Here is a 14,262-nt window from a genome sequence, read left to right on the forward strand (position 1 = left end):
CACACACACAACGTAACGGACCTGGAGTTACAGCACCTCCCCACTGTCTCTCAGCACGGTAACACACTCACACTCACACCTACTCACACTCACACCCACTCACACTCACACTCACACACAAACACACACACACACAAACACACACACACACACGTAACGGACCTGGAGTTACAGCACCTCCCCACTGTCTCTCAGCACGGTAACACACTCACACTCACACCCAATCACACTCACACCCACTCACACTCACACCTACTCACACTCACTCACACACACACACACACACAACGTAACGGACCTGGAGTTACAGCACCTCCCCACTGTCTCTCAGCACGGTAACACACTCACACTCACACCCAATCACACTCACACCCACTCACACTCACACCTACTCACACTCACTCACACACACACACACACAACGTAACGGACCTGGAGTTACAGCACCTCCCCACTGTCTCTCAGCACGGTAACACACTCACTCACACCTACTCACACTCACACCTACTCACACTCACACACACACACACACCCACTCACACTCACACACACTCACCTACGCTCACACACACACTCACACACACACACACACTCACCTACGCTCACACACACTCACACACACTCACACTCACACACACACACTCACCTACGCTCACACACACTCACACACACACTCACCTACACTCACACACACACTCTCACACACACACACTCACATACTCACACACACAAAGTCTACAGCAAGGTCTGGACAATATCCAGGCCTGGGCTAACCAGGGGCTACATAAATGCTCGATAAAGACCATCCTCAACAACAGCAAATCTAACCATCACCCCCTTGATGTTCAATGGTGTTACCGTCACTGAATCCCCCCTCCCCCCCACTATCAACATCCTGGGGGCTCCCATTGAGAGAGAATCTAACCATCGCCCCCCCCCCTTGACGTTCAATGGCGTTACCAAATGGAATCACCAAAGATCCTCAGGCAGCTCCTTCAGAAACCCGCGGAGATGTCCGGCCAGAGGACAAGGGGCAGCAGATACACGGGCACCCCAGCTCCCCCCACCCCACCCTCGGTCTGACTCTCTCTGTCTCTCTCCCCCCTCCCAGGGAATAACACCCTGGACCCTCACTGGTGTATCCAAGATCTCTTTGTCACTCCCTGCAGCGGGCCGGGCTATGCCCTGTACAGGGGACAGCAGCAGGGCACCCAGCCCCTGACGAATGGCACTCTCCACCAGGGCTATGGGGTCTCCCTGCAGAGGGGTGCCACCCTGGTGATCAGCAGGGTGACAGAGAGCCACGCCGGCACCTACATCTGCAGGATGGGCAGGACCGTCTACAAGGTGAAGCTGCAGGTGGTCAGGCCAGGTAAGGAGATGGAGGGCCCCCTCAGCCCCTCACCCCCCCGTCACCCCCCACACCCCCTCACCCCCTCACCCCCTCCTCACCCCTCACCCCCTCACCCCCGTCACCCCCCTCACCCCCTCGCCCCCTCCTCACCCCTCACCCCCCGTCACCCCCCCTCACCCCCCGTCACCCCCCTCACCCCCCATCACCCCCTCACCCCCCCCCGTCACCCCCCCTCACCCCCTCGCCCCCTCCTCACCCCTCACCCCTCACCCTTCCGTCACCCTCACCTCCTCACCCCCTCCTCACCCCCTCACCCCTCCTCACCCCCTCACCCCCTCACCCCCCGTCACCCCCTCACCCCCTTCTCAGCCCCAAACCCCCTTCTCAGCCCCTCACCCCCTCCTCAGCCCCTCACACCCTCCTCTCCCCCTCACCCCCTCCTCACCCCCTCCTCTCCCCCCACCCCCTCCTCACCCCCTCACCCCCTCACACCTCCGTCACCCTCACCCCCTCAACCCCTCACCCCCTCCGTCACCCTAACCCCTCCTCTCCCCCTCCTCACCCTCTCCTCATCCCCTCACCCCCTCCTCACCCCCTCCTCACCCCCTCCCCCCCCTCACCCCCTCCCTCTCACCCCTCACCCCCTCCTCACCCTGTCACCCCCCCTCCTCACCCCCTCCTCACCCCCTCACACCCCTCCTCACTCCCTCACCCCTCCTCACCACCTCACCCCCTCCTCACCCCCCACCCCTCCGTCACCCTCACCCCCTTCTCCCCTAACCCCTCACCCCCTCACCCCTCCTCACCCCCTCCTCACCCCCTCCTCACCCCCTCACCCCTCATCACCCCCCTCACCCCCCACCCCTCCGTCACCCTCACACCCTCCTCACCCTCTCACCCCCTCCGTCACCCTCACCCCCTCCACACCCCCTCCTCACCCCCTCACCTCTCACCCCTCCGTCACCCTCACCCTCACCCCTCACCCCCTCTATTCACCCCCTACACCCCCTCCCTATCTCTGTATCCCCCTACACCCCCCCCCTATCTCTGTAACCCCCTACACCCCCTCCCTATCTCTGTAACCCCCTACACCCCCCTCCCTATCACTGTAACCCCCTACACCCCCTCCCTATCTCTGTAACCCCCTACACCCCCTCCCTATCTCTGTAACCCCCTACACCACCTCCCTATCTCTGTAACCCCCTACACCCCCCCTCCCTATCCCTGTAACCCCCCTACAACCCCTCCCTATCTCTGTAACCCCCTACACCCCCTCCCTATCTCTGTAACCCCCTACACCCCCTCCCTATCCCTGTAACCCCCTACACCCCCTCCCTATCTCTGTAACCCCCTACACCCCCTCCCTATCTCTGTAACTCCCCTCCAGCCCCTGACCCAGTGAGTCGGTCTCCCAGCGCCTATCTCCCTGAATCCCTGGGGCCCACCCAGTGCTGACCCTGTCTCTCTCTCTCTCTCTCCCCCCGTGTGTCTCTGTCCGCAGGTATCCTGCACTCAGTGTCCGGAATATGGATCATTCTGGTCACAGTGTTCCTCTGTCTCACTCTGTACATCCTCATCGTCGGCCTGATGGTCTCTTTTCATCGCAGTTAAGTGCGTCTCCCTTCCTGGGATCCTCCTGTGCCACGGGACAGAATACCTCCCTCAAGGACACCGGAATATGAGAGCGTCATCCAGGCCCCATCCTTCCACAGAGGAGACTGGGAGACACTGAGGGGACACGGGGAGAGTGCGGGAGACTGGGAGATGGATAGATTGTTGGGGGGAGACACTGAGAGACACGGGGAGAGTGCGGGAGACTGGGAGACGGATAGATTGTTGGGGGGAGACACTGAGGGACACGGGGAGAGTGCGGGAGGCTGGGAGATGGATAGATTGTTGGGGGAGACACTGAGGGACGCGGGGAGAGTGCGGGAGACTGGGAGATGGATAGATTGTTGGGGGGAGACACTGAGGGACACGGGGAGAGTGTGGGAGACTGGGAGATGGATAGATTGTTGGGGGGAGACACTGAGGGACACGGGGAGAGTGTGGGAGACTGGGAGATGGATAGATTGTTGGGGGGAGACACTGAGGGACACGGGGAGAGTGTAGGGGAGGAGCTGAGGTGGACATTCGGACCTGGGTCCATGTCAGGTTGAGCATGTGACTTGCTGCGGTTGACCCCTGACCTCTCCGTGCTGCCTCGTTATTTCCTGAGGGGGTTGGGGCCATCTCAGCGATGTCCCGGCACCGAGCCCGCTCTGAGGGGACTGAGGGGGTCCCTCGGGACTGAGGGGGTCCGGGTGCTGGTGGTGGGGGTGGGGGGGTGGGGGGGTAACTGTCAGGGTCGATGTGTTCACCCCGAGCTCCCTCTCTGTCTGTTTCAGAACAGAAACACAGGACTCACACAGAGAGGATTTCCAGGATCATGGGGTAATTCCCGGAGCCAGCCTCAACGTCACCGGCAACGGCCAGACCACCCCCACACATTCCCTCTCTCCCTCTCTCCCTCTCTCATTCACTCTCTCCGTCTGTCCCTCTCCCTCTCTCATTCACTCTCTCCGTCTCTCCCTCTCTCATTCACTCTCTCCCTCCCTCCCTCTCACACATTCCCTCTCTCCGTCTCTCCCTCTCTCTCACATTCACTCTCTCCGTCTCTCCCTCTCTCTCACATTCACTCTCTCCGTCTCTCCCTCTCTCACACATTCACTCTCTCCGTCTGTCCCTCTCTCTCACATTCACTCTCTCCGTCTGTCTCTCTCTCTCACATTCACTCTCTCCATCTGTCTGTCTGTCTCTCTCTCACATTCCCTCTCTCCATCTCTCCCTCTCTCTCACATTCACTCTCTCCGTCTGTCCCTCTCTCTCACATTCACTCTCTCCGTCTGTCTCTCTCTCTCACATTCACTCTCTCCATCTGTCTGTCTGTCTCTCTCTCACACATTCACTCTCTCCGTCTGTCTCTCTCTCTCACATTCACTCTCTCCATCTGTCTGTCTGTCTCTCTCTCACATTCACTCTCTCCGTCTGTCTCTCTCTCACACATTCACTCTCTCCGTCTGTCCCTCTCTCTCACATTCACTCTCTCCTTCTGTCTGTCTGTCTCTCTCACACATTCACTCTCTCCGTCTGTCTCTCTCTCTCACACATTCACTCTCTCCGTCTGTCCCTCTCTCTCACATTCACTCTCTCCGTCTGTCTCTCTCTCTCACATTCACTCTCTCCATCTGTCTGTCTGTCTCTCTCACACATTCACTCTCTCCATCTCTCCCTCTCTCTCACATTCACTCTCTCCGTCTCTCCCTCTCTCTCACATTCACTCTCTCCGTCTGTCCCTCTCTCTCACATTCACTCTCTCCATCTGTCCCTCTCTCACACATTCACTCTCTCCTTCTGTCTGTCTGTCTCTCTCACACATTCACTCTCTCCGTCTGTCTCTCTCTCTCACACATTCACTCTCTCCGTCTGTCTCTCTCTCTCACACATTCACTCTCTCCGTCTGTCCCTCTCTCTCACATTCACTCTCTCCATCTGTCTCTCTCACACATTCACTCTCTCTGTCTCTCCCTCTCTCCTTCACTCTTTCCCTTTCCCTGTCTCTCTCTCTCTCTCTATCTCTCTCGCTCTCTCTCTCTGTTTCTGTCTCCCTCAGTCTCTCCCTCGATCTCCTCATTTCTCTCTCTCTATCTCTCCTTCTCTCTCACATTCACTCTCTCTGTCTCTCCCTCTCTCCCTCACTCTTTCCCTTTCCCTGTCTCTCTCGCTCTCTCTATCTCTCTCGCTCTCTCTCTCTGTTTCTGTCTCCCTCTGTCTCTCCCTCGATCTCCTCATTTCTCTGTCTCTGTCTCTCTCTCTCTCTCTCTCTCTCAGAGCTGAAAATGTGTTGCTGGAAAAGCGCAGCAGGTCAGGCAGCATCCGAGGAGCAGGGGAATCGACGTTTTGGGCATAAGGCTTTTTATTTGAGGAAAAGGTGGGGGGTGGTGCCAGTGTAGCTGCGGAAGATGGACTGTTCCCCGTATCCTACGAAGAGACAGGCATAGCTGGGGCCCATGCGGGTGCCCATGGCAACTCCTTTAGTTTGGAGGAAGTGGAGGATTGGAAAGAGACGTTGTTCAGGGTGAGGACCAGCTCAGTCAGTCGAAGGAGGGGGTCAGTGGAAGGGTACTAGCGGGAAAGGAAGAAACGGAGGGCTTTGAGTCCTTCGTGATGGGGATGGAGGTGTACAGGGACTGGATGTCCCTGGTGAAGATAAGGCGTTGGGGACCAGGGAAGCGAAAATCATGGAGGAGGTGGAGGGCGTGGGTGGTGTCCCGAGCGTAGGTGGGGAGTTCTTGGACTAAGGGGGACAGGACGGTGTCGAGGTACGCGGAGATGAGTTCGGTGGGGTAGTCGGGTTTGTGGGTTTTGGGGAGGAGGTAGAAACGGGCGGTGTAGGGTTGTGGGACTATGAGGTCTCTCTCTCTCGCTCTCTCAGTTGCACTCTCTCTGTTTCTGTCTCTCCCTCTGACTCTGAAAACACTCTCTATCTCTTTGTGTCTGACAGCGAAGAGGGTTCCCTCAGATTACAACAGGATCGGGACCAGATGGGCCAATGGCCGAGAAGTGGCAGATGGAGTTTAATTCAGATCAATGCGAGGGGCTGCACTTTGGGAAAGCAAATCTTAGCAGGACTTATCCACTTAATGGTAAGGTCCTGGGGAGTGTTGCTGAACACAGAGACCTTGGAGTGCAGGTTCATAGCTCCTTGAAAGTGGAGTCGCAGGTAGATAGGATAGTGAAGGCAGCGTTTGGTATGCTTTCCTTTATTGGTCAGAGTATTGATACAGGAGCTGGGAGGGTCATGTTGCAGCTGTATAGGACATTGGTTAGGCCACTGTTGGAATATTGTGTGCAATTCTGGTCTCCTTCCTATCGGAAAGATGTTGTGAAAGGGTTCAGAAAAGATTGACAAGGATGTTGGGAGGGTCTGAGCTACAGGGAGAGGCTGAACAGGCTGGGGCTGTTTTCCCTGGAGTGTCGGAGGCTGAGGGGTGACCTTATAGAGGTTTATAAAATCACGAGGGGGACATGGACAGGGTAAATAGACAAGGTCTTTTTTCCCCTGGGGTGGGGGAGCCCAGAACTAGAGGGACATAGGTTTAGGGGGAGAGGGGAAAAATATAAAAGAGACCTAAGGGGCAACTTTTTCCCCCAGGGGGTGGTACGTGTGTGGAATGAGCTGCCAGAGGATGTGGTGGAGGCTGGTACAATGACAACATTAAAGGGGTATTTGGATGGGTATATGAATAGGAAGGGTTTGGGGGGATAGGGGCCGGGTGCTGGCAGGTGGGACTAGATTGGGTTGGGATATCTGGGTCAGCATGGACAGGTTGGGCTGAAGGGTCTGTTTCCGTGCTGTACATCTCTATGACACCATGAATCTGTCTCTGTCTCTCTCTGAATCACTCACTCTATCGCTCTGAAACTCACTGGCTGATTTGCTTTCTCTCTCTTCATTCTCACTCCATCTCTCCCCCCAATCTCTTTCTTTCCACATCTCTCTCTCTCTCTCTCACCCTCTATCTCTCTCTCACCAATTCTCCCTCTCACTCTCTCCTCCATCGATCCTCAGACCCAACCTGTCTGACTGAGAGGCCATCCTCATTGGGATCTGTCATGTACACTCGGAATCCATCTCTCTCCCAGTCACACTCGGTGCTGTTCCTCTAACTATATAAGGGATCTTATACTGTGTCTGTCTCAGTCTCCCTCTCTCTCTCTGTCTCGCTAAATCTCATTTTCTCTCTCTCTCTGTCCACCTCTCTCTCTCTCTCTCTGTCCACCTCTCTCTCTCTCTGTGTCCACCTCTCTCTCTCCCTCTCTCTGTCCACCTCACTCTCTCTCTCTCTCTGTGTCCACCTCTCTCTCTCCCTCTCTCTCTGTCCACCTCACTTTCTCTCTCTCTCTGTGTGTCCACCTCTCTCTCCTGCTCTCTCTCTCTCTGTGTGCACCGCGCTCTCTCTCTCTCTGTCCACCTCTCTCTCTGTCCACCTCTCTCTCTCTCTCCCTCTGTGTTCACCGCTCTCTCTCTCTCTCTGTGTCAACCTCTCTCTCTCTCTGTCCACCTCGCTCTCTCTCTCTGTATCAACCCCTCTCCCTCTCTCTCTGTCCACCTCTCTCTCTCTGTATCAACCTCTCTCTCTCTCTGTCCACCTCTCTCTCTCTCTCTCTCTCTCTGTGTCCACCTCTCTCTCTGTGTCCACCGCTCTCTCTCTCTCTCTCTCTGTCCACCTCTCTCTTTCTCTCTCAGTGTCAACCGCTCTCTCTCTCTCTCTCTGTCCATCTCTCTCTCTCTCTGTGTCAACCGCTCTCTCTCTCTCTGTCCACCTCTCTCTTTCTCTCTCAGTGTCAACCGCTCTCTCTCTCTCTCCGTGTGTCAACCGCTCTCTCTCTCTTTGTCCACCTCTCTCTCTCTCTCTCTGTCCACCTCTCTCTCTCTCTGTGTGTCAACTGCTCTCTCTCTCTCTCTGTCCACCCCCCTCTCTCTCTCTCCACCTCACTCTCTCTCTCTCTCTCTGTGTCCACCTCTCTCTCTCTGTCCACCTCTCTCTCTCTCTGTCCACCCCTCCCTCTCTCTCTCTCCCTCTCTCTCTCTGTGACCACCTCTCTCTCTCTCTGTGTCCACCTCCCTCTCTCTCCCTCTGTGTCCACCTCTCTCTCTCTCTCTCTCTCTCTGTCCACCTCCCTCTCTCTCCCTCTCTGTCCACCTCCCTCTCTCTCCCTCTGTGTCCACCTCTCTCTCTCTCTCTCTTTCTCATTCTCTCTCCCTCTCTCCCTATTTCTGTGAGGGACTCTGTCCTCCTCCCTCACTGAAACTAGTCTCTGATTTTCATTCCTATAGCAGTTTATTCAGGCCCAGACCGGAAATGGACGTGCCTTTCAGTGAAGAGAAGGACTCAGGGACTGAACTCAGTAAGTTATCAGCTTATTTTAATTCCTGCCTCACCCACACATATAATTCTATATGTTAATGATATAGCAGATGGTATTAGCAATAACATTAGCAAATTTGCTGATGATACTAAGCTGGGTGGCAGGGTGAAATGTTGAGGAGGATGTTAGGAGATTACAGGGTGACCTGGACAGGTTAGGTGAGTGGGCAGATGCATGGCAGATGCAGTTTAATGTGGATAAATGTGTGGTTATCCACTTTGGTGGCAAGAACAGGAAGGCAGATTACTACCTCAATGGAATCAACTCAGGTCAAGGGGCAGTACAAAGAGATCTGGGTGTTCTTGTACACCAGTCAATGAAGGTAAGCATGCAGGTACAGCAGGTAGTGAAGAAGGCTAATAGCATGCTGGTCTTCATAACAAGAGGGATGGAGTATAGAAGCAAAGAGGTTCTTCTGCAGCTGTACAGGGCCCTGGTGAGACCGCACCTGGAGTACTGTGTGCAGTTCTGGTCTCCAAATTTGAGGAAAGACATTCTGGCTATTGAGGGAGTGCAGCGTAGGTTCACGAGGTCAATTCCTGGAATGGCGGGATTGCCTTACGCTGAAAGACTGGAGCGACTGGGCTTGTATACTCTTGAGTTTAGAAGACCGAGAGGGGATCTGATTGGGATGATGAAAGGATTGGACACTCTGGCGGCAGGAAACCGCTGATGGGTGAGTGCCGAACCAGAGGACACAGCTTAAAAATACGGGGTAAACCATTTAGGACAGAGATGGGGAGAGACTTCTTCACCCAGAGAGTGGGGGCTGTGTGGGATGCTCTGTCCCAGAGGGCAGTGGAGGCCCAGTCTCTGGATTCATTGAAGAAAGAGTTGGATAGAGCTCTCGAGGATAGTGGGATCAAGGGTTATGGAGATAAGGCAGGAACAGGAGACTGACTAAGGATGGTCAGCCATGATCATAGTGAATGGTGGTACAGGCTCGAAGGGCAGAATGGCCTACTCCTGCACCTATTGTCTATTGTCTACACTCTCCACCCACCCCTCCCTCAATAGTGAGGGAGCCCCGCACTGTGGGAGGGTCAGCGCCGAGGGAGCCCCGCACTGTGGGAGGGTCAGCGCCGAGGGAGTCCCGCACTGTGGGAGGGTCAGCGCCGAGGGAGCCCCGCACTGTGGGAGGGTCAGCGCCGAGGGAGCCCCGCGCTGTGGGAGGGGTCAGCGCCGAGGGAGCTCCGCGCTGTGGGAGGGTCAGCGCCGAGGGAGCCCCGCGCTGTGGGAGGGTGTCTCTCTCTCTCTCTCTCTGTCTCTGTCTCTCTCTGTCCCTGAGGGTGAGCTCTCTCTCTCTCTCTCTCTCTGTCTCTCTCGGTGTCTCTTTCTCCCTGTCTCTCTGTCTCTGTGTGTCTCTCTCTCTCTGTCTCTGTTTCTCTCTGTATCTCTCTGTCTTTCTCTGTATTTCTCTGTCTCTCTCTCCCAGTCTCTTTCTCTCTCTGTCTCTCTCTCTCTCTGTCTCTCTCTCTCTCTCTCTCCCTGTCTCTCTCTCTCTCCCTCTCTCTCTCTGTGGTCACTCATTGTAAACATTGGATTCTCTCTCAGGTCGGACAGTGGTCAGGGATGCTTCCTGTTCAACGAACTATGAGAATTTGGGATCACGTGAAAACATCAGTCCAGGGGATCGGCGCTCTCTCAGTGAGCATCTCAACCCAGAGACTGATGGTGAGGATAATCTCCCAGAGAGAGAGAGAGAGAGAGAGGGCCAGGGAGGGAGAGGGAGGGAGAGAGAAGGTGGGAGAGGTGGGGTGGGGGGCTGCTCTCTCCCGGACGGTGTCGAGCTTCTCCAGTGTTGTCGGAACGGACCCCTGACTCAGTTCGGGGTGAGTGGGTGGTATCCCCTCACCCTCCCCTGAGGTGATGGTGGGACGGGGCTTCGAGGGTTGGAAGGAGGTCAGGAGGGGAGTTACTCGCTGCAGGGTTCCCAGCCCTGCTCCTGGAGCCACAGGATTGAGATGGGGCTGGGGTCCGGGTCAGTTTCTGCTCAATGGGAACCCCCAGGATGTTGTTAGTGAGGGGGAGGGGGATTCAGTGACGGTAACGCCATTGAACGTCAAGGGGGCGATGGTTGGATTCTCTCTCAATGGGAACCCCCAGGATGTTGATAGTGGGGGGGAGGGGATTCAGTGACGGTAACACCATTGAACGTCAAGGGGGGGGGGCGATGGTTAGATTCTCCCCCCCTTGGGATTTGGGATTGGACAGAGTCTAGAGTGAATCTGAAATCTCTCTCTCTCTTACAGCTGCACAGTCTTACGAAAATCTCTGTGAAGATGGCGACGAAGATGATGACGACGGTGAGGATTTTGTGATTCCCATACACCCCCCCTCCCCCCCCCGGGGATTCCCTGTAAATACTGACACACTCCCCCCTCCCCGGGGATTCCCTGTAAATACTGACACACCCCCCCCTCCCCCCCCCCCCCGGGGATTCCCTGTAAATACTGACACACTCCCCCTCCCCCCCCCGGGGATTCCCTGTAAATACTGACACACTCCCCCCGGGGATTCCCTGTAAATACTGACACACTCCCCCCTCCCCCCCCCCCCCGGGGATTCCCTGTAAATACTGACACACTCCCCCCTCCCCCCCCCGGGATTCCCTGTAAATACTGACACACTACCCCCATCCCCCCCCCGGGGATTCCCTGTAAATACTGACACACTCCCCCCTCTCCCCCCCCGGGATTCCCTGTAAATACTGACACACTCCCCCCCCGGGGATTCCCTGTAAATACTGACACACTCCCCTCTCCCCCCCCCGGGGATTCCCTGTAAATACTGACACACTCCCCCCTCCCCCTCCCGGGGATTCCCTGTAAATACTGACACACTACCCCCATCCCCCCCCCCCCGGGATTCCCTGTAAATACTGACACACTCCCCTCTCACCCCCCCGGGGATTCCCTGTAAATACTGACACACTCCCCTCCCTCCCCCCCCCGGGGATTCCCTGTAAATACTGACACACTCCCCCCCCCCGGGGATTCCCTGTAAATACTGACACACTCCCCCCCCCCCCGGGATTCCCTGTAAATACTGACACACTCCCCTCCCCCCCCCCCCGGGGATTCCCTGTAAATACTGACACACTCCCCCCAGGGATTCCCTGTAAATACTGACACACTCCCCCCCCCCGGGGATTCCCTGTAAATACTGACACACTCCCCCCAGGGATTCCCTGTAAATACTGACACACTCCCCCCTCCCCCCCCCCGGGGATTCCCTGTAAATACTGACACACTCCCCCCCTCCCCCCCCCCAGGGATTCCCTGTAAATACTGACACACTACCCCCATCCCCCCCCCGGGGATTCCCTGTAAATACTGACACACTCCCCTCTCCCCCCCCGGGATTCCCTGTAAATACTGACACACTCCCCCCCCGGGGATTCCCTGTAAATACTGACACACTCCCCTCTCCCCCCCCCCCGGGGATTCCTTGTAAATACTGACACCCCCCCCCCCCCCGGGGATTCCCTGTAAATACTGACACACTACCCCCATCCCCCCCCCCCCCCGGGGATTCCCTGTAAATACTGACACACTCCCCTCTCCCCCCCCCCGGGGATTCCCTGTAAATACTGACACACTCCCCCCCCCCCTCCCCCCCCACTCTAAGCTGGTGCCTGGATTGATTCTCTCTCTCTCTCCCCTCCCCCCTCCCCCCCACCCACCCCCTGAACTGCTCTAGATTACCTTGACCCGGCTGGTGAGGATGGCAGCATCAATACAGAAGGTGAGCGTTCACTGGAGCTGCACGGGTAATGGGCAGGGGGTGTGCAACGTCTCACACTTAACCCCACCCTCCATGAGTGGGGGGGGGCGGGGGGAGCGAGGGTCTGGCCTATCCACCCCGAACGCAGAGCTAAAGTAGTGACGTCCACAGCACATTGTCCTGCAGATGACCTGGACCGAGACAGTGAAGGGGCAGGAGTCATACACACGGAGAGGGTTCCCCTGGTGAGGAGACCACCCCCTCCTGCCCCCCGCCGTGTCTTACACATCTCCAGTCCATGGGGCTGTCAGGTTTTATTCCCTCTCGGTGCAGGGGGAGCGGGAGCAAGCGATAGAGAGGGAGAGTGACACGTGCCCTTGACAAACACAGCCGCACCTGCACCCGCGCCCAAATCCCATTTTTCCAGATAGCAGCGCCAAGGGAGCCCCACGCTGCGGGAGGGTCAGCGCCGAGGGAGCCCTGCGCTGTGGGAGGGTCAGTGCCGAGGGAGCCCCGCGCTGAGGGAGGGTCAGCGCCGAGGGAGCCCCGCGCTGTGGGAGGGTCAGCGCAGAGGGATGTGTGTGAGACCCCAAGTTCGGTGTGAGATTGGGAATCCTGGAGGTTGCTCATGAGCTGTTCCTGTCCAGCAGGGCAGCACTCTGAGAGGCTGAATGGACCGAGTGTGTACGCAATCCCAAACAAGGCCTCGAAGATGGATCAGGCATCTACTGACGGAGGTAGGAAAGCGAGGGGCTGGGTCCCAGGTCAGCTCCCTGCTCGGGTCTCACTGTAAGATTCCTCCCGCTGGTTCGGGGCACAGTGTTCATCTCTCACGGAGTACCCTGACCGAAGGTGGAAGACCGAGATGACAACAACTTGTCTCTCAATTCTTCCATAGCTTGGGAGGAATTTGATTGACCACCCAGCCCAGGATCTCCCCCCAAACATCTCTCAGTCTCCTGCAATCTCCGTGTCCTCCCAAACATCAAAGCATCTCGCAGGCTCCCGTACTCTCCCCGTGTCCACCCCCCAAACATCTATCCATCTCCTGCACTCTCCCTGCGTCCCTCAGTGTCTCACCCCAAACAATCTAACCATCTCCCACTCTCCCCGTGTCCCGCCCCAAACAATCTATCCATCTCCCAGTGTCCCGCACTCTCCCCGTGTCCCTCAGTGTCTCCAACAATCTATCCATCTCCCAGTCTCCCGCACTCTCCCCATGTCCCTCAGTGTCTCCCCCCAGCAATCTATCCATCTCCCAGTCTCCCGCACTCTCCCCGTGTCCCTCAGTGTCTCCCCCCAACAATCTATCCATCTCCCAGTCTCCCGCCCTCTCCCCGTGTCTCTCAGTACCTCCCCCTCAACAGATCAGACCTCTCCCCCTTGGTGGTTATAATGTGAGTGCGGGATCTTGCTGTGCACCGGCTGCAAGCTTTCCGCGGGACTACGAGAACAGGCGGGGATGGGGGCCGGCCGAAGGTGGAGGCTAAAACAGAAGTCTCCCTACAAACGACGGAGGGGGATGAGAAACGAGACATCTCTCTCAGACACACACACACAGACACACACACACAGACACACACACACAGACACACACACACAGACACACACACACAGACACACACACACAGACACACACACACAGACACACACACACAGACAGACAGACACAGCCCGTGTTTCTTGCTCAGTTTGGTCTTTATTGGTGTCGAGACAGGTCTGAGGGTCAGCTCCTGGGATACAGAGGGAATCCCGCACCAGTTCGAGGAAACCTCAGGAGATAGCAGCAGCAGTGAGGAAGGTAGGAGGGTCAACATTTCCCCAGTCTGGATTCTCACAGAGGATCGACACTCTCTTATTAACCTCCACGGGGAGGGTCAGCGCCGAGGGAGCCCTGCACTGTGGGAGGGTCAGCGCCGAGGGAGCCCCGCGCTGTGGGAGGGTCAGCGCCGAGGGAGCCCCGCGCTGAGGGAGGGTCAGCGCCGAGGGAGCCCCGCGCTGAGGGAGGGTCAGCGCCGAGGGAGCCCCGCGCCGTGGGAGGGTCAGCGCCGAGGGAGCCCCGCACTGTGGGAGGGTCAGCGCCGAGGGAGCCCCGCACTGTGGGAGGGTCAGCGCCGAGGGAGCCCCGCGCCGTGGGAGGGTCAGCGCCGAGGGAGCCCCGCGCCGTGGGAGGGTCAGCGCCGAGGGAGCCCCGCACTGTGGGAGGGTCA

The 14,262-nt window shown here is 57.2% G+C and overlaps 1 protein-coding gene across 1 annotated transcript in view; it reads left to right on the forward strand.

Moving 5' to 3' along the window:
• Positions 1-420: 420 nt before the first annotated feature.
• LOC132813581 (uncharacterized) overlaps positions 421-14,262 on the forward strand; it is a 17,561-nt gene continuing 3,719 nt past the window's right edge. The window contains exons 1-10 of the mRNA XM_060823203.1: positions 421-469; positions 1,112-1,372; positions 2,856-2,960; positions 3,742-3,787; positions 8,235-8,305; positions 9,881-10,000; positions 10,579-10,632; positions 12,029-12,073; positions 12,703-12,789; positions 13,770-13,853. Coding sequence (XP_060679186.1) covers positions 1,327-1,372; positions 2,856-2,960; positions 3,742-3,787; positions 8,235-8,305; positions 9,881-10,000; positions 10,579-10,632; positions 12,029-12,073; positions 12,703-12,789; positions 13,770-13,853 — 658 coding nt within the window. The 5' untranslated portion in view covers positions 421-469; positions 1,112-1,326. The remainder of the gene's footprint in view (positions 470-1,111; positions 1,373-2,855; positions 2,961-3,741; positions 3,788-8,234; positions 8,306-9,880; positions 10,001-10,578; positions 10,633-12,028; positions 12,074-12,702; positions 12,790-13,769; positions 13,854-14,262) is intronic.

Source organism: Hemiscyllium ocellatum, unplaced genomic scaffold (genome assembly GCF_020745735.1).
Source record: "Hemiscyllium ocellatum isolate sHemOce1 unplaced genomic scaffold, sHemOce1.pat.X.cur. scaffold_3882_pat_ctg1, whole genome shotgun sequence".
NCBI classification, from domain to species: domain Eukaryota; kingdom Metazoa; phylum Chordata; class Chondrichthyes; order Orectolobiformes; family Hemiscylliidae; genus Hemiscyllium; species Hemiscyllium ocellatum.